At 31.4% G+C, this 20,293-nt stretch overlaps 1 protein-coding gene across 2 annotated transcripts in view; it reads left to right on the forward strand.

Annotated features, from left to right (window-relative positions):
- The window catches only part of efl1 (elongation factor like GTPase 1), a 142,468-nt gene that overhangs the window by 7,367 nt on the left and 114,808 nt on the right, over window positions 1-20,293 (forward strand). For both annotated transcript variants that reach the window (XM_051115289.1, XM_051115288.1), the window contains exons 8-12: window positions 621-744; window positions 4,582-4,661; window positions 5,807-5,943; window positions 10,199-10,321; window positions 12,566-12,665. In XM_051115289.1, the coding sequence (XP_050971246.1) occupies window positions 621-744; window positions 4,582-4,661; window positions 5,807-5,943; window positions 10,199-10,321; window positions 12,566-12,665 (564 nt within the window). The remainder of the gene's footprint in view (window positions 1-620; window positions 745-4,581; window positions 4,662-5,806; window positions 5,944-10,198; window positions 10,322-12,565; window positions 12,666-20,293) is intronic.

Raw genomic sequence — 20,293 nt, forward strand, 5'->3', positions numbered from 1 at the left:
TTCAAATACACAAAAATGCTAAAAAAAAAAAAAAAAACAAAACAAAGAATTTGTGGGACCTGAAGGATTTTTCTGAAAAACTGTTCATAGCAAACAAGGGACTCCTGAACAGCCGTCACTAAACAAAAAAACACAGCTGTGGATCATTCCGTTAGCAACACAGTATTAAGAGCATATGTAAACATACGTAACAGGGTCATTTTAAATATTTCAACTTTTATCTTGTGTACTATATGTAAACATATTTTATGTGAAATATCTTATTCAGGTCAGTACTAAATAAAAAATAACGTGTATTTTGTGTGATCCCTCTTATTTTGCTAAAATAACATTTTGAGAGAAATATGTTTTTTGAGGCTGAAGGCTAATGATATCTTACCGACTATGACTCAGTAAAAACAGCGCAATGTTTAACATAGCAGCTGTGAATTTTCTGTTAAATTTAGTTACTTGTTAATTATGCAGTGATCTTACAGCTGACGTTACGTTACAGAGACGTTACTGAAATCACAGACTTCTTTGAACTACATTCTTACAAATTAATGGGATGTAATGAAATAAATAACAAATGACAAGTGCAAATATGATGCTGAGTTGTCTTTTCTCTAATTCTCTGACAGCATTCATCAGTTTGCTGAGATGTACAGTCAGAAAATGGGCATCCGCTCTTCGGTTCTGCTCAAGACCCTCTGGGGCGATTTCTACCTCAACGCCAAAGCCAAAAAAATCATGAAGGGAGCTCAGGTACTATCTTACACTTTTAGCATGGCTTATGTACTATGGTAATACCTTGGTATATTGTATAACCCCATATAAAATGGTGAAGGTGCGTTGTATTATTATCTGATGGTTCCACCACACTAATTTTTTTGTAAAGGGTTTCCATTAAGATCATGTTGTTTTTTACCCAAAAAAGATATTTTATGTATGTTATACAGGGTTAATGCAGGATTTAAAGTCTTCATTTGCTCCTCCTTCAATTAAGGTCTTAAATTGGAGCAGAAAGTCTTAAATTCATAAAATGATGGTATTAAATGTTGCATGTACCACAAAGGCATGCATCAGGTTTTTTGTCTCATTTTCCATATATGTAAACATCCTTAAATCAAGATGCATTTACTTGAGATTCACAATGAAAATAGTTGTTTTCTGAGGATTTTAAGAAAGGAGTTTGTGCTTAAAGCAAGAACAAATATCTTTCAGTGTGGTATGAAAACTTGTTTTTCCTTTAAATTCAGTTGCTTTTGAATTCGAGACCTTTTATGTCATCTTGCTTCTCAGTTTGTCTTGATTTAAGAATCTTGCACTGGAAAACAAGACAAAATACTGAGAAAAAACATGAAATTGTTTTAAAGTAAAAAATGATTTGCATGTTCTAGTTGAGCTGTTTTTTAAAAAGTAAAGGAGATCTGTCGGAAGTTGTATAACTGTTGCTTTTACTGATTGTGTCATTGTCTGCTCTCTAGACATTTCTTAAATTCACCTTCATAAAACCATGAAAGCTTTGAAAGGGTCTGCGTTGCGGTGCATTAAATGCTGAAAGAGCTGCAACTTTCAATAGAGTGTTTGTCACATTACATACCGGGTTTGACTATCTTTGGAAATGTTGAAGCTGCCACGTCTCTTCTGTTCCCCTTTGAGAGACTGACAGGAAGTGGGCTGACAGGAGTGATGTGACAGCAGAGACCCTCCATTAGATGCTCTGGGTTTGTAGTGCCATTTAGGGCATTCAAATATGCTGTAGTTATGCTAATGGATGTCAGTTCCCTCACTGAAACCTCACCTTAATAACTAGAGAGCACATACACACAGACACACACATTAGTCTGGAACATCCTCTCCCTTCCCATGAACAAATGATCTGAACAGAGCAGACCTGGTACAGTGATATAAGGGTGAATAACGTGACCCTCATATTTTGTATTTGGATCTGTTATTATAAATCATGAAAATTATACAGATAGTGATTTAAAATGCTGGAAAAAGCACATTGCTGTTCAAAATTTTGAGATCTGTGAGATTATTTTTTATTTTTATTTTTTTAAATGCTTTTGATAAAGTCTCTTTTATGCTCATCGAAGCTGCATTTATTTGATTAAATATACAGTAAAAACAGTATTAATGTTAAATATTATTAGAATTTAAAATACCTGTCTTCTGTGATGCAAAGTTGATTTTTCAGCATCATTTCTCCAGTCTTCAGTGTCACATGTTCAGAAAGTTTAAATAGAAACAGAAAGTTTGAAAGAAATTAAAATTTTTTTTAATTGATTTTTTTTTAACATTTTAACTATCTTTACTAGGGATGTAACGATATCAAAATCTCACATTATGATAACGAAAAGTCTATAATATACTTTGGTTAAAAATTCTCAATGGTTTTGTAAAACAACACCCTTTTTACCCTGTCAAAATGAGCTCTGCAAAAATCATCCCATTCTGATGGATTGTTCCTTTAAATGCATATGAGCTCTGCTCGTCCCGCCCCTCTCTTCTCTCTGTGGAGTGACATGCTGCTCTGAGAGGTTGTTTACTTTAGCCGCATGTAGCACGTTTAGCCGTGAAACTTGCTAACTAGCACATTATTAGGAAAGGTGATTGGAGAGATTCATAAAAAAACCCTTATACTCACTTCTGCTGTAAGTGAAGCTGGATCATGAATGATTTGTGTAAACATAAACGCATTTATGTAGATCGGGAGGCGCATTCCCTTCACAAACAAACTTAATCTACTGCATCTTCAGTGGCCCAGATGTCGGGAGTAAATGACGATCACTATGTTCACTATTACATCCAGCAACACAACAGCTCAATCGCTCAATCGGAGATATTCTTGTCTAACTTACATCCCTGCTCCGCCATTGAAACGAGAGGTCGAACTGTTACGCCCCATTCACATGGGGCGTCAGCGTTAATGCTTCTCATTTACTTTGAATGGAGTGACATCAGGCGTTTCTGAACTAAATTAGGGGTCCGTTGCATTGCGTCAGTGGTGTTTTCCAATCAGATCGAATTTTCCACTCCAGATCAGATCGCAAATATACTAGTGCAGACGCTAGCCAATCCCGTTCGGTGCACACAACGCGTCAGCATTAACGCTTCGTGGAGGGCGTGTCTGAACGGGATTGGCTAGCGTCTGCACTAGTATATTTGCATAAGGTGATCTGATTGGCTGAGGCCTGCAATGGCGCTTGAAAAGTTGAAAAATGTTTAACTTTAACAACAGACCCATAATTCAGTTCGGCAACGCTTGACGTCACTCCATTCAAAGTAAATGAGAAGAGTTAACGGTGACGCCCCCGTGTGAATGGGGCGTTACAGTAAGGTAAGACGCTATCTGAGGTAAGACGCTCATGTCAATCAACTGTCGTGGGAGCGGCCTCTGTTGGTGTGACGGCACACCGACCGGCATCTGAGACTGGCTCGATTAGAAAAAGGGGTATTGCTTTTACATATGAATTTAAAACCACTACATGGATTTTTATCATTATAGGGTAGATTTGTACATACACTGACAACACACATTAATGTTCAAACAACATGTAATAGTGAAGTTTGCATCTGATGACCCCTTTAATTTATTTTGGCTTATTTTATTATTTTATTTTTATTTTTTTTTATTTAGGAAATTAAAAGTTTTTAAATTTGATAGAATGTTCACCATTCAACATTGTGATCTTTTGTGGTCTTTCTTGCATTTATTTGCATATAATGATTTAGCCCTTTCTTGCATCTGTTCATCATTAATAACCACGTTTGTACTGTAAAGACTGTTAATTCTCAAACCAAGCAGCTCTGACACAGCATTACGCAGAACCAAAACATAAAACCCAAACTTGCCTGAAACCTAAAATTAATAACACTGTTTGGAATAAAAATAAGGAGGATAAGGATGTTTGAAATAAGGATGTTTGGAATATAAAGCTTGGTTTAACATACTGATCCTCTTTCGTGTATATTTCTGAGCAGAAACCACATTTAAAGCACGTGTTTTAAACACGATTTGAAAAGATTTAGCAAAAATGTATGTTGTGAAGTTCACTCGTCATTGTCCCATAAACAATATAAGAGTTTTGCTTTGGTTAATAAGAACACTCTTGCTGGAGTTGTTTACCGTAATGCAGGAAGACGATCTGAATACTGAATCCTTTGAAGATCTATGCCTCAGTCCACAGTTACCAAATGATTTGGCTCGCCAGCCGTACGACACTCAAAAAATGTCTTCATCCTAGGCTGATCAATCACTGCCATTATTCTGCTCTGGCAGACAGATCTCATTCAAAGAGAGTTGGTTATGCAGGGCGACGTGACCTCCAAACGGCAGCATTGATTTGCAGGAATGACAGTGTCAAGCCTAACTTAAGCTTTTAAACTCATTTGAGCTCTCATGTTAGTGAAGAGTTTGACCTTGTTCAGTCACATCAGAGACTTTTTATTATGGCTCCAGATCTTAAAAGCAACTAATGAGTCCATACAGTGCTTGGATCGCTTAGTTTGTGCATTTGTGTATTGTGCATTCTCTTTTCAATATACTGTCCTAATGGACTTGATGCTCATGAGCTCTTTTCTTTGTCTTCACAGTCCAAAGGAAAGAAACCTTTGTTTGTGCAGCTTGTCCTGGATAATATCTGGAGTATGTATGACGCTGTGGTCACTAGAAGGTAACTTCCTTATAAATGAGAAATATACAGCAATGTATGCCTTTCCGCACTGAAATTGAATGTGCTGCAAAATGCAAAATACAAAAAAAGGTCAGACCATATTTGTTATTAAATATAAACTTTTTTTATTCAGTATGGAGTTCAGTGTTATTGATGTATTACTTAAATCTGTTAAACATAGTTTTTGTTAAATGAAATGTAGCTGAAATAAAAAGATTAAAGATTAAAGAAAAATTTAAGATTAAAAAATTAAAAAGTTAAAGTACTAAGATTAATAAGACTAATCCTGAAATAAAAATAAATTAAAGCTCAATTAAAAAAAAAGAAACAGTATTTTTTTCAGTGTTATTTTTAACTAAATATATTAAAAACTTTTTTTTTATTGAAATGTAGCTGAAATAAAATATAATAAAGACTAATTAAAAAAATGTTAAACTCAAAAAGCTTAAACAAAAATGAAAAGCTAATGTAGAAATGTAGCTGAAATAAAAAAAATAAAGATTTAAGATTAATTGAAAAGATTAAAGATTAAACAATTCAACTCAAAGATGAAAATTAAAAACTAAAATAAATTGTTTAAGTTAAAGAGCTAAGATAAATTAAGGCTAAATTTAAATGTAACATTTGCTATTGCTACAACTTAAAGTATAATTATTACTTTGGCAAGTAACAGAAGTAAGTTTAGTAAGTTACTAAAGTGCAAAATTACTAAAAATGATATAATACAAAAAAAGTACTGAAATTTCAGTGTTATGAATTTCAGTATTATTTCAGTTTTATTTTTAACTAAATCTATTAAAAATTAATTTTGTTAATTGAAATGTAGCTGAAATAAAAAAGAATAAAGAATAATTTAGTAAGTAATCTCTAAACGCTTAAAAATGAAAAAGCCTGAAATGACTAAACCTGGAATAAAAAAAGAAAAAAGAAAGCTGAATTGAAATTTTACTACAACTTAAAATTTCTTTCTTGGCAGGTAACAGAAATAAATGTAATTTAAAGTGCAAAATTACAAAAAAAAAAAAACAATTGCTACAATTCATAAAACTATAATTATTACTATTGATTACTATTAATTAATATTAGTTTAACTATAAAAAAAGTCACTTTAAATGTATATTACCTGTGTCTTTTTACTTTTCCAGGGACAAAGAAAAGGTGGAGAAGATGGTGACCTCTCTGGGGTTAAAGGTCATGTCTCGTGACCTGAGACACTCGGACCCCAAAGTGCTCCTCAGTGCCATCTGTAGTCAGTGGCTTCCTGTGTCTCAAGCCGTGCTCTGTATCCTTTACAAGATTTTTTGTTTGTTTGTTTTTAAGGTCTTCTCTGCTCACCAAAGCTGCATTTATTTGATCAAACATTGTGAATTAATTTAACAAGTATTTCTACATTTTATTTTTATTTTAAAATGTTTTTTTGAATTTCTAGCATCATTACTCCAGTCTTCAGTGTCACGTGATCCTTCAGAAATCATTCTAATATGCTGATTTGTGGCTCAGGAAATTTTTTTTTTGTTATTTTCAGTGTTGAAATAGGTGTGCGATATGACTATTTTTGATCGTGGACGATAAAAATATCGTAGTATTGCGTTATTCTATCAGCTGCAGTTCTGGCTCCTCCGTCTCAATATGCTGTACAACGCAGCATTAACTCAGCATTAGAGTTACACTCACAGGGCACTGCACTTATTCACAATCACAAAAGTACATTTAGTTCATGTACTGTTCTAAGACGCGCTTTTCCAGTGCTCGTACACTTGAAGCGCGTGCTCTCTCAAAGCCTGTCAGATAGCACCTAATTACTGAACTAAGTTATGTATTGCATCTGATTGCGCTAATGCTGTCAAAACACACAAGGTTTACATATAAACACAGTTGCTTATGTCTAAAGTAAAAGTAAACAATTGAGAGAAAAACGGATGAGTGGCTGTATATTAAATGCGTGCAGCTCTCGAAGAGACAGCAGACTAATTGTACTAAACATGCTGTCGTTTGTCATTTTGTCATTGTCAGTTTCTCTCGTGTTAAACACAAGATATTTTGAAGAATGTGGGTTACCAAACAGTAGCTGGACCCCACTGAAATAATAGAAATAATAGAAATTATCAAATAGATAATAATTCAACAGAAAATAGAAATTCATTTAGGTTTAAACAACCTGAGAGTGAGTAAAAGAATGAAAAAAAAAAAAATTAGCAGTAATGTTTTATTTTATTATTTTTTTTTATTTTATATTAATGTTAAAATGTATTAAATAAGTACAGTACCGTTCAAAAGTTTGGGATCAGTATGATTTATTTTATTTTATTTTTATTTATTTTATGTATTAATTTTACAATGTATTAAATAAGTGTATTACCATTCAAAAGTTTAGGATCAGTAGGATTTATTTTATTTTATTTTATTTTATTTTATGTATTAATGTTAAAATGTTTTAAATTATTACAGTACCTTTAAAAAGTTTGGGATCAGTATGATTTATTATTTTATTTTATTGTGTTTTATTTTATTATTATTATTATTATTATTTATTTATTTATTTATTTATTTTTATATATATATATATATATATATATATATATATATATATATATATATATTTTTTTTTTTTAAATGTATTAAATAAGTACAGTACCATCCAAAAGTTTGGGATCAGTAGTTTAGTTTAGTTTAGTTTAGTTTAGTTTTTGACAAAGTACTGCGCAACAGAGGTTGTGATATTCCTTAAAATAAATAAGAATTATAATATAAAATGTTATTTATTTTAAATAATAAATAGTACTTTTTAAAATATATTGCAAATAATTCATTCATTAATTCATTAATCAAGACATAAAAACACATTTATAATGTTACCAAAGAGTTCATTACAAATAAATACTGTTCTTTTAAACTTTCTTTTTGCAAAATAGTAAAACCAGCATGACGAAGAATCGTGATAAAATTATGAATCGTGATATTTCAGAAAAAAAAAAGAAAAAAAAATGTGATATGATATTTTTGGCATATCACCCACCCCTATGTTAAAAAACAGTCGTGCTGCTGAATAATAGATATATTGACTATCAGTTATCGTTTTACTTGATCTGTGAAAATCTGTATCGGCAACGGCCCTGAAAAACACATATCGGTCAACTCCTAGTGAATTGTAATTGTTTTTCTTATTTTGTTGCATCTGTAACCGCAGTCTCTAATTAACTGGGGAATAAAGGAGACAAATACAGTCAGGGTTGCCAGGTTTTCAGAACAAAACCCGCCCAATTGCTACTCAAAACTAGCCCAAAAATAGCCCAAATCCATTTCGAGGGGAGTCCACCTTTAAAAATTGGGTCCCAGGGGATAAAATACACATATTTTGTCAGGGTTCTCCATGGTAAATTCGTATTTCAGGGGCTAAATATGATGTTATTTGGACATAAAAAACAACCCAAGGCCACAGTGTTAAAGTAGCCCAGTTCTGCGGGAAAACCACAGACTTGGCAGCACTGAATACAGTAGATGAGAGATATTTAGAGATGTCAGGCTTATAAATGATGTAAACTTTATCAGCAGTTTATGTAGATGAGCTAGTTCTGGCATCCTTTCTCTCAGCTGAGGTGGTTGGTTATAGGCGTAACTTGTAATTTGAGTTACATAATTATTTTAAGTAGCTTTTCTTTGTAGTAGGATCAACTGTAAATCCTCCTAGATACAATGTTTAAGTAAAACAAAGCAGAAGGGAAGACATTTGGCATATAAAGATTGGTTTAACCTTTTGTCCTATGTCTAAAAGTCTGAATTTCACAGTATAGATTCTAGAAACGTACAGCACACAGTCCTTTGCTAATTATACACAACCTCCTGTGACGTTAGCCCCATCAGCACTAGGCATTTGACTGGCATTGTCCACCTCCTCAGTCGTCAGCCGTCCTGCCGTGATCTCACCAGCTGTATGGGGAGGAAATGTACAACCGGCCGTTATTAGACGCCGATATGATTGACACAGACACGCCTCGCAATTACTGCTGTGACAGGTGCTCGAAGTGACGCCACTGCGATTAATGGTTTTGATAAAATGTCACTTGTTCCCCTAAACATGTAATTGAATGATTCTCAAAATACTTCGCAAAAGTACAATTTTGTCCCACTTGGCAGGTGTTTTATGTTTGCGTGTTGTTTTTTTGTGAATAGAAAGTAGTTGGAACTTTTCACAGTTGGGTGGACCATTACTTTTAAGGCAGTACAGGCACAAACTTTTGCTTTTTAGTAGTGAGAACTGTTAGATATGTTAGATAGACTATTATTTCATGTAAAAGGTAGGTTAACACATCAGATGTCTGTACTCTACCCTAAAATGGTGATTTATTTATTTATTTATTTATTTATTTATTTCTGTATCACCTCACAAGTCTTGATCTTCTTGACTATCTGGTAGTTAAAATTATAGAGTGTCATAATTCTGACATAATTTTGTTCGTCTAACGTTCAACCTTGTTACCAAAGGTATTGTAAGAAAAAAAAAACCAGAATCTAATAAATATAATACTTATCTTATTTTCTTATTAATATGTATTAATGTTAAAATGTATTAAATAAGTTCAAAAGTTTGAGTACCGTTCAAAAGTTTAGGATCAGTAGGATTTATTTTATTTTATTTTATTTTATTTTATTTTATTTTATTTTATTTTATTTTATTTTATTATTTTATGTAGTATTTTATTTTATGTATTAATGTTAAAATGTTTAAAATAATTACAGTACCGTTCAAAAGTTTAGGATCAGTATGATTTATTATTTTATTTTATTTTATTTTATATATTAAGTTTAAAATGTATTAAATAAGTATAGTACCGTTCAAAAGTTTGGGATCAGTAGTTTAGTTTAGTTTAGTTTATTTTTTTGACAAAGTACTGCGCAACAGAGGTTGTGATATTCTTTAAAATAAATAAGAATTATAATAATAATTTGTAATGGAAAAAAAAAAAAAAAAATATATATATATATATATATATATATATTAAATGTTACTTTTTTAAGTTAAGTGTACATAATTAATTAATTAATTCATTTAATTTTTTTTTTTACTTTTATTAACCAAGACATTAAAGACACATTAAAACATTTATAATGTTACCAAAGAGTTTTATTACAAATAAATACTGTTCTTTTGAACTTTCTGTTTGTTAAAGAATACTGCGAAAACAAAACAAAAAACGGTTCGCAAAAAAAAACTAAGCAGCACAGCTGTTACAACAATCATTAAATTAGTCATTAAAAAGTCTTACCAACTGACTTTTGTAAAGTAATTTTTTAAAATGATTATTTTGTTTATTTTTTTATTATTTGCGAACAGGGCTGCAAGCCTTATACAAATGAATATAAAACTACGTAAAAGCACATAATTTTTCAATTCACATCTTGAAGTTGACGAGCAGTGTTTTTGAATTTTCAAGTGAATTTTTTTCATGGCTATTTGTTAAAAAAACATTTCAGGGCCTATTTTGTCCCCTGTTTGTGGAAAGTGCCAGTCGAGTGTGTTTTCTTTAACTGTTATTCAGCAATGGTGTGTGAAAAGCTGCCCAGCCCAGCTGAGATCTCGGCTGAGAGAGTGGAAAAGCTGATGAGCGTGGGAGCGCGCAGGTTCGACTCTCTGCCCGAGAAAACGCAGGAGCTAAAAAAGGGTGAGTGCGTGTTAACGGCTGCAGCAGAGAACCTGTAAGCAGAGGATATGATTCACACAGCGTTTCCTGCCGCCAGACTCCATCTGTGAACACAGAGTTTTGAAAACTCACACTCGTATTACACGCATGTGCTCTTTTCACATGAAAACGGCGCCCTTAGATCTTTTCTAGCGCTTTCTGCCCACTGGAAGCTTTCGAGGGATACAGCACCTGTCCGCTCTCCGCTCTATGAACTGTATTTGGATTGAATAACTCCACATTTGACGTGTGGCATTTTTAAAGCTGTACACTGAAAAAAAAAATAGTGTAGGATTTACTCCTGAAATTGTTTTTACTTAGGAATTGCTAGTAAATTTCCCCAATAATTAAGTTTTTTTATTTTAAAATATACTCCAGTAATCTTTATTTAACTTATTTAAATTTTTTACGGTGTATAATGGTGGCCTATTATTATGTTCATCTTATTTGAAGCTAGTATTTCACCCAGACCCAAACACATTAATATAAAAGAAATTAACAGAATATTATTTTTTCTTTCTTCACGATTTCACAGTATGTCTCAGTATTTTTTTCTTTACATGTCTGGATGCTTATATAGGTTTGTAGTATAGGTTACTATATAAAAACATTGTAATGCCAAATACAAATTTACTATTAAAAATGTTGCTAATCAATTCAATTTTTAAAACGAAGAATATAGTTAATCTTTTAAAATATAGTTAAATGAAAATGTAATAATTGTCTTATTATATTTATTATTATTATTATTTATTTATTTAAGTTATCTAAGTACATTCATATTTTGGCAGGTTATTGTGAAAACCTATGAGTTTCTGTCTTCAATAAATAAAAAATAAATTATTATTATTGTTATTATTATTATTATTATTATTTCTTTAAGTTATCTAAGTACATTGTACTGTGCAAGAATTGTTTTATATTTTGGCAGGTTATAGTGAAAACCTATGAGTTTCTGTGTCTTTTTAATAAATGTTAAAAAAATAATTTATATACATATATATATATATATATATATATATATATATATATATATATATATATATATATATAATAATTATTATTATTATTATTATTATTATTTCTCTAAGTTATCTAAGTACATTCTACTGTGCAATGTTAATGCATTTCTGTCATGGTAAGTTTTTTTTTTTTCCATAAAATGTTTTTAGTGTGTTTTTAATAAATTAAAATAAAAAATATTATTATTATTATAATTTTAGAAGTAAATTCTATTTTAGTTACAATTTCTTCATCCAACCTTTATTTAATTATTTATTTTTGTTTTGGATTTGCATTATACAGTAAATTCTATTTTTGACTGGATTTTGTCATTTTGATTGCATTTTCTGCTTTGTGGAGATCATAGGGCAGTGCATGGCATTTGCCATATTTAAGAGTTGTGTAAGTTTGTGTGGGTTATTAATTGTTGCGTTATAAAGTTATAACCATTAGTAAAAAGGGTATGCAGTTAATAGATGTCCCCTCTCATACATATAGCACTCTTCAGCTAAACATCAGTATGGTGATATTTAATAATTTACATTTTGCATGCAAAATTGAACCCGGTACACTGCCCAGCACTACTCTTGATATTCTAGAAGTGCCATAAAATGCATGTTATTCTCTAGTTCTTTAGAAAACCATCTTTGTATTTCTCCTTTAAAGGCCCCTGAAATTAAAATGCTGATCTGAAGAACCTTTAATGAAACATCAAGATTTTTTTTTTATCTATGAAAGACCATATAGCAAGAACCCCGTAGAGCCGAAATTGGGTTCTTGATACACAGGTTCTTTGTGAAATCTAAAGTGCTAAAGCGCATTGAAGAACCTGTAGTTGATTAACAAGGTTTTGCAGCCGTCTATGGTAAAAGTTGCCGGTGGGCCTTTGTTTCTCCAGCTTTCACACATTTCCGACAAGAGTTTGTGTAATAGCAGGATGCTTTTAATTTCGTGTGGCCTCAGGCTGAGGTTTCTTTGGGCTTGTGCGCTAATAAAAGAAGCGCTCCTCAATTTTGGCTTAGGGTTTGTAATATCACGCTTTAAAGGCATTTCTGATGTCGCTTAGGTGTGAAATTTGTTTGATTTCGTATTCATATGAAAAGACCACACCGTGTCCCATCCATATTGTGTTTAAAGTCCGAATTGTACAATTACACTGGTGTTGCTGGCATTAAATAAGACTTCCTCTTTAATCTGTTTGCTCTGTGTGTTTGTCCCCTGTAGCATTTCTAGATTGTTCGGCTGATGAGACGGCGCCGGTAATCGTCTTTGTGTCAAAGATGTTTGCTGTGGACTCCAAAGCTCTGCCACAGAACAAACAAAGGTATTGAACTTGCAGATGTGTGTGTTCATCTGTTATTTTAAACGAATGTCTGTTTTCCAACGTTGCGTGTGGTTTATTTTCAGATCAAATTTAGTTATAGAGTGATAGAAACATGGCCTGATCTGATACAGGGTTATTAGAGTTAACTATTTCTATTCTATCTACTTGTTTTCTTTTATTTATTATATATATACACTACCAGTCAAAAGTTTTTGAACAGTAAGATTTTTAATGTTTTTTTAAATGAAGTCTCTTCTGCTCACCAAGCCTGCATTTATTTGATCAAAAATGCAGCAACACAGTAAAATTCTGAAATATTTTTACTATGTAAAATAGCTGTTTTCTATTTGAATATGTTTTAAAATGTAATTTATTCCTGTGATCAAAGCTGAATTTTCAGCATCATTGCTCCAGTCTTCAGTGTCACATGATCCTTCAGAAATTATTTAAATATGCTGATTTGCTGTTCAAGAAACATTAATTATTATTATCAATATTCAAAACAGTTCAGTACATTTTTATTTTCAGGATTCTTTGATGAACAGAAAGATCCAAAGATCAGCATTTATCTGAAATAATGGTATAGTGTATAATGTTACAAAAGCTTTTTTTGTAACATTATACACTATACCATTCAAAACCTTAAAAGTCATTGTGATATTACAAAAGATTTCTGTTTTGGATAAATGCTGTTTCTGAACTTCTAATCATCAAAAAAACCTGAAAAAATTCAGCTCCGCTGTTTTCAACATTACTAATAATAATAAATGTTTTTTGAGCAGCAAATCAGAATATTAGAATGATTTCTGAAGGATCATGTGACTTGCCAAAAATTCAGGTTTGATCACAGGAATAAATTACGTTTTAAAATATTTTAAAATTTCAACAAGAAAACAGTTACTTTAAATGGCAAAAATATTTCAAAATGTTTGCTTTGCTTTGGATCAAATAAATGGAGGTTTGGTGAGAAGAAGAGACGTCTTTAAAAAACATTAAAAATCTTACTGTTCAAAAACTTTTGACTGGTAATGTGACCCTGGACCACAAAAGCACTCATAAGGGTCAATATTTTGAAATTGAGATTTATACAAGCTGAAAAAGCAGAATAAATTGAAAAAGCTTTCCATTGATTTATGGTTTGTTAGGATAGGACAATATTTGGACGAGATACAACTATTTGAAAATCTGGATTCTGAGGGTGCAGAAAAATCAAACTATTGAGAAAATCGCTTTTAAAGTTGTTACACACGCTGACAAAATCAAGTGTCTTAGATTGTGAACAATTTGCGTTAATAGAGTGTAAAATATAATATTAAGTAAATCAAAAATCAGTAGCTGTTGAGTTGTGGATTTGCAGAGTAGTTTAAAGGAAATCTTTCAGTATTTAAAAAGAAAAAAATGCTAATTGATGCTGATTGATTTCCTTAGAAGTACCATAAACACTACCGGTCAAAAGTTTGAAATAATATTTGATTAATAAAATTAAATTTTTATTTTATTTCATTTTGAAAACGTAAATTGGCATGCAAAGGTTTTTTTAAACATGTCTCTTATGCTTGCCAAGGCTGCATTTATTTGATCAAAAATACAGTAAAATCAGAAATATTATGAAATATTATTACAGTTTAAAATAACTGTTTTCTATTTGAATATATTTTAAAATTGAATTTATTTATGTGGTGCAAAGCTACATTTTCAGCATCATTACTTCAGTGTCACATGATCCTTTAGAAAGCATTCTAATATGCTCATTTGATGCTCAATTAGTAGCAATTATTATTGCTCAAAAAAAAAAAAGAAAAAAAAATCTAACTATTGAGAAAATCACCTTTGAAGTTGTCCAAATGAAATTCATGCATATTATTGCATATTATTGCATATTATTAGTCAAAAATTAAGTTTTAACATATTTACGGTAACGGTAGGAAATTTACAAAATATCTTCATGGAACATGATCTTTACTTAATATCCTAATGATTTTTGGCATAAAAGAAAAATCGATAATTTTGACCCATTCAATGCATCGCTATTGTTATTGCTATGGCTATGGCTATTGCTACAAATATATCCGTGCTATTAATGACTGTTTTTGTGGTCCAGGGTCACATATATAAAGCTAATGGCATGTAAAAGCATGTACCAGCCATAAATATTTACTACAAGACATAAATATTTATTACAAGACACAAAAAATGTATTTCACATTATTTTTGTTAATAGCTTTGTGGGAACATGCAGATCTCTGTCAAGATGCAAACTTAGTAGTGTAAGGTTAGAAAAATAAGTGAACAGGATCTGTATTATTTTTAGTTTATTTTTTCTTAGAAAATTATATTTTTCCCTATTACACTAGGATTATTTAGCATTTTATTCTGAATATATGTACCAAATGCTCTTGAAGGTCACTCATATGCAGCATCAAACACAAAATGAGCCTTTCTGTCTCTTGTCACATAAATGTGAAAACACATTGTGATTGTTTTTCATATTTTTGTTTTGGTTGCTTAATGTGAGGAACATTCCACATATGTGTCTCCACATGGTGTTCTGGGGAAAAACAGCCTTTAGGCATGATAGATAAACGTCTGATGGTAAATCTTCCTCTGAGGAAAGAGTCCGGACAGATGTTTTCTTTTGTAGATGGTTTATAGGACTTTGATTTGAGTTGCTCACATAATTTACATCAGTGGAGATTAGACTGTCATTCCGACTCAAACCATGTGCAACTATGTTGCAATTTCTAAAATGGTTTATTTACTTGCATTTGCCCTTGGTGGGTGTTCATTTTGGATCCTGGCCTCACTGCTCTGCGAAGACAAAATAACTCCACACGCTGACAAAATCAAGTGTCTTAGATTGTGATCTGTCCTGTGATGGAACGATTTGTATTAATAGAGTGTGAAATTAATATCAAGTAAATCAAAAATCAGTAGCTGTTGAGTTGTGGATTTGCAGAGTAGTTAAAAAGGAAATCTTTCAGTATTTAAAAAGAAAAAAATGATAATTGATGCTGATTGATTTCCTTAGAAGTACCATAAACACTACCGGTCAAAAGTTTGAAATAATATTTGATTCATAAAATGATATTTTTATTTTATTTTATTTTGAAAAAGTAAATCAGCATGCAAAGGTTTGGGGTTGATAAGATTTTTTTTTTTTTTTTTTAAACATGTCTCTTATGCTTGCCAAGGCTGCATTTATTTGATCAAAAATACGGTAAAATCAGAAATGTTTTCTGTTTGAATATATGTTAAAATTGAATTTAATTATGTGGTGCAAAGCTACATTTTCAGCATCATTACTCCAGTCTTGACATGATCCTTCAGAAATTATTCTAATATGCTAATTTATTAGCTCAATTATTAGCAATTATTATTGCTCACATATTAATAATGGTTCTTATTATTGGCAGTATTGAAAAGCGGTTTTGGTGGATTATATTTATGTGGAAATATGTTAAAATCAAGGGGGTGAAAGCATTTTAAATAATATTCATATAGAAAAGTTATTTTAAATTGCAATAATAATCCACAATATTATATTTTTACTGTAGTTTTGTTTAAATAAATGAGCATAAGAGAATTTGAAATTTGAAATTGAATTTGAAATTGAGCATGAGAATTTGCATTAAAAAATATATATATATATATAATCTATACAGTGCCTTGCAGAAATATTGGCACCCTTGGTAAATATGAGCAAAGGCAGATGTGGAAATAAATCTGCATTGTTTATATTTATTGATCTTTCATTTTTAAATTCACAGAATTCTAATCTTTGATTGAAGTAAACAGATAAAAAGTGGGGGGTAAATCTCATTATGAAATAAATGTTCTTCTCTAGTTCACATTGGCCACAATTATTAGCACCCAATTATTGCAAAGTCCTTTTCCCAAGATAACAGCTCTGAATTTTCTCCTGTAATCCCTGGTGAGTTTGGAGAACACCTAACAAGAGATCAGAGACCATTCCCTCATACAGAATCTCTCCAGATCCTTCAGATTCCCAGTTCCATGTTGGTTCTTCTCCTCTTCAGTTCACCCCACTTATTTTCTAAAGGGTTCAGGTCAGGGAACTGGGACGGCCATGGCAGAAGCTTCATTTTGTCCTTAGTGACACATTTTTGTGTTTGTTTTGGATCATTGTCCTGATGGAATATCTAAACACGGCCCATTATACGATTTCTAACAGTGGCAGTCAGGTTTAGATTTTTTTTTTCTCTGTTAGTATTTGATAGAATCCATGATGTCATGTATCTAAACAAGATGTCCAAGATCTCTGGCAGAAAAATAGGCCCAGAACATTAAAGATCCAGCAGTTTATTTAAATCTGGGCATGGGGTACTTTTTATCCCTGTTTGCACCAAACCCATCTTGAGTGTTTGCTGCCAAAAAGCTCTTTTTTTTAGTTTCATCTGACCATAGAAGCCAGTCCCGTTTGAAGTTCTAGTTGTATCTGACAACTAAATATGCTGGAGTTTGTTTTTGGATGAGCGAGCAGAATTTCTCCTAAAACCCTTCTAAATAACATGTGGTGATGTAGGGGCTATTTTTGTTGTTTAGGCTTTCTGGCCCCAAGACTCAACTAATCTCTGCAATTCTCTAGCTGTAATCCTTGGAGAGTCTTTGGCAACTCAAAGTCTCCTCCTCACCATCTATTATGACGGTTTAGACACACGTCCTCTTTTTGGTGGATTTGTAACATCTTTAGTTGATTGGAACTTCTTAATTATTGCCCTGATGGTGGAAATGGGGGTTTTCAATGCTTTAGCTCTGTTCTTTCTATTTTGTTCTGCACATCAGAACTATGTTTTTTGGTTTTGCTCCTTGTGATGGACAATTAAGGGAATTTGGCCTATGTGTTCCTCATATTTAAAATCCTGTGCAACAGGACGTTATGGTTGGACTTCCTGCTAAAAAATGTAAATATGAATGGGAATATATTTCAGAGATATTTCCTATAATTATGACCAACGTGAACTAGAGAAAAACATTTATTTCATAATGAGATTCCCCCCCAAATTCCATTGTTTTACTTCAGTGAAAGGTTAGAATTTTGTGAATTTTTTTGAATGAAAGATCAAAAGGATAAACAATGCAGATTTATTTCCACAGCTGATTTTGCTCATATTTACCAAGGGTGCCAATATTCGTGGAGGGCACTGTGTGTGTATGTATGTATGTGTGTGTATATATATATATATATATATATATATATATATATATATATAGCTATTAAAAAAGTATAATTATTTTTGCCTGAAAAGTAAGTAGATAAAAATTGCACAAGAAATAAATAAAAATACTGTGGAAATTCTAGAATATGCTGTGGGATCTTTCAGTATTTAAAAAAAAATAAATAAAAGGATAAAATGCCAATTGATCCTGATTGATTTTCTTAGAAAGACATTATTTTAGTACCATAAACACTACCAGTCAAAATGTTAAGTAAGTTGAAAAACTGAAATCATCTTTATTTTGAAAAAGTAAATTGGCATGCAAAGGTTTGAGGTTGGTAAGATAATAAAAACTTTTGAAGCTCAGTTATTACCAATAATTATTAGTGCTTACTTATTAATAATTATTTTAATTATTGTCAATGTTAATATTTTTTGGCAATATATTAAATGATCAAAAAGGCATTTTAAATAATATTCAAATAGAAAACAGTTATATTAAATTGTAATAATCTTCCACAATATTATATTTTATTGCAGTTTTGATCAAATAAATGAAGCATTGAGCATTAGAGAATTTACATTAAAATATATATATTAAAAAAAAAGCATAGTGTGATAGTGTAAGTAGATAAAATTGTACCAAAAAATATAAAAATACTGTTGAATTTTCAGGTTATCCTGTGGGATCTTATTTAATTCTCATTAGAATTCTTTTAGGTTTGATTCCAAAAGGAATCCTGTGCACATTCCTTCAGGCTTTTGTCTAGGACAAGAGCTCTAGCATCCTGAATAATAGATCTGTGTGTATGTTTGAGTAAGTTTGCCATAGCCCTTGGGTTCTACAAACTTAATGGACCTTGGCCAAACAGTGATGTAGCAGTTGATCGATACGACACCGCGCTCGCTCTGTGTGTGAGCGCATATTTGTGCTGCTGTGTTTTCCCTTTGTTGCCGGACCATGAGAATTGATATCCTACGGTAATGTGGCTGGCTTAGAACCTGTCCCTGTTGATGTCCTTTGTGTCTGGCCTCAACTCAAATATATGTTTTCAGCTTTCATCTTAAGTAAGGTGACTTTGTTGTCAGCGCTGAGGAACAATGCTTGTCGCAGATCCGATCGCGGACGCTAGATGGCGCTCTCAGCCGCGTCAGACTCCTCAGATGACCCCGGATCTGAGGACATGAGCTGCTCAGACTCTTTGTTCTGGAGTCAGTGTGTCAGTCAGCACGCAGACGGGAACAAAAGCAGACGGCCCCTTTAGGACTGACCTCGGATCAGATATTTTCCATTATTCATCGGGTTGGGTGGAACTGAAAAATAAAATTAGATGGTGTTGCAGATAGTTCAGTCAAGTGGATCTTTGTTTCCATCTGTGTCTTTTCAAACATTCCACCCACTAACAAAATCTTACACTTACATACGTGATTCGTCTGTCCGGTGTTTGCAGTCCTTTTGTTCTCACATTTTGTCTTCCTTCTCACCTTCTCCAGTAGGTGACAGCCTGGAGTAGAGGTGGGCGGTATGACTAAAACCACACTATGATTAATGTTAAATCACTGTTAACATGTGTATAATTTTTGTAGTTTTTTAAAAATTATTGAATAGTTAAATAATAAATTACCTAACATTACAAATGTTTGTTATATTGCTATAGTTTCACATTCAATCTTCAAATAATGTAGAAACAACATAAAGGAAGTTGATTTTTGATATTTGTTTAATGACATCTTATTTTGTGACTGAAGGCAAGTATCACTGATACCAACTGATTACTCTATGAATTTTTTCCTAATATTGAACCATTGACTATAGCCATTCAACATTATAATTCAGAGCTTTTAATTTAACATTTATTAGACTTGTAATTGAAGTAAACTTAAAACAATCTTCACATAAACCCATTTTAAAAACTGTGCCCTTCAGCAAGAAAATATAGCCAAATTTAATAAAATTATCAAGCACTAAAATCTAAATTAAGTAAAACACAGATATATTTTGAGATGTATACATATGCATTTTTAATGCTGGATAGTATTATTTAATAGTTAAATGATACGTTATTTGTAAAAAAAAAAAAAAAAAAAAAAGAAAAAAAAAAAAACATATATATATATATATATATATATACATACACACACACATTATAAAAAATATGGTATAATCTTTTAATATATTACTGTGTATCAAAACTAAATAAAATTGACATATTTATTTATAATAGCGTACATATGTTGTTATATATTATAAAATTTATATTTTTATATATGTATGTATATATATATATATATATATATATATATATATATAATATTTAATAGTTAATTAATATAAAAAATTAATATAAAATGATATAAAAATATAATAAAAAAAATATAAATGTTAATAGAAAATTAATTAAAAAAAATTATAAAATAATAATTTCTGTTAGTGTGTTTTTATTTTAGATT

This window comes from Labeo rohita, chromosome 7 (genome assembly GCF_022985175.1).
Source record: "Labeo rohita strain BAU-BD-2019 chromosome 7, IGBB_LRoh.1.0, whole genome shotgun sequence".
NCBI classification, from domain to species: Eukaryota; Metazoa; Chordata; class Actinopteri; order Cypriniformes; family Cyprinidae; genus Labeo; species Labeo rohita.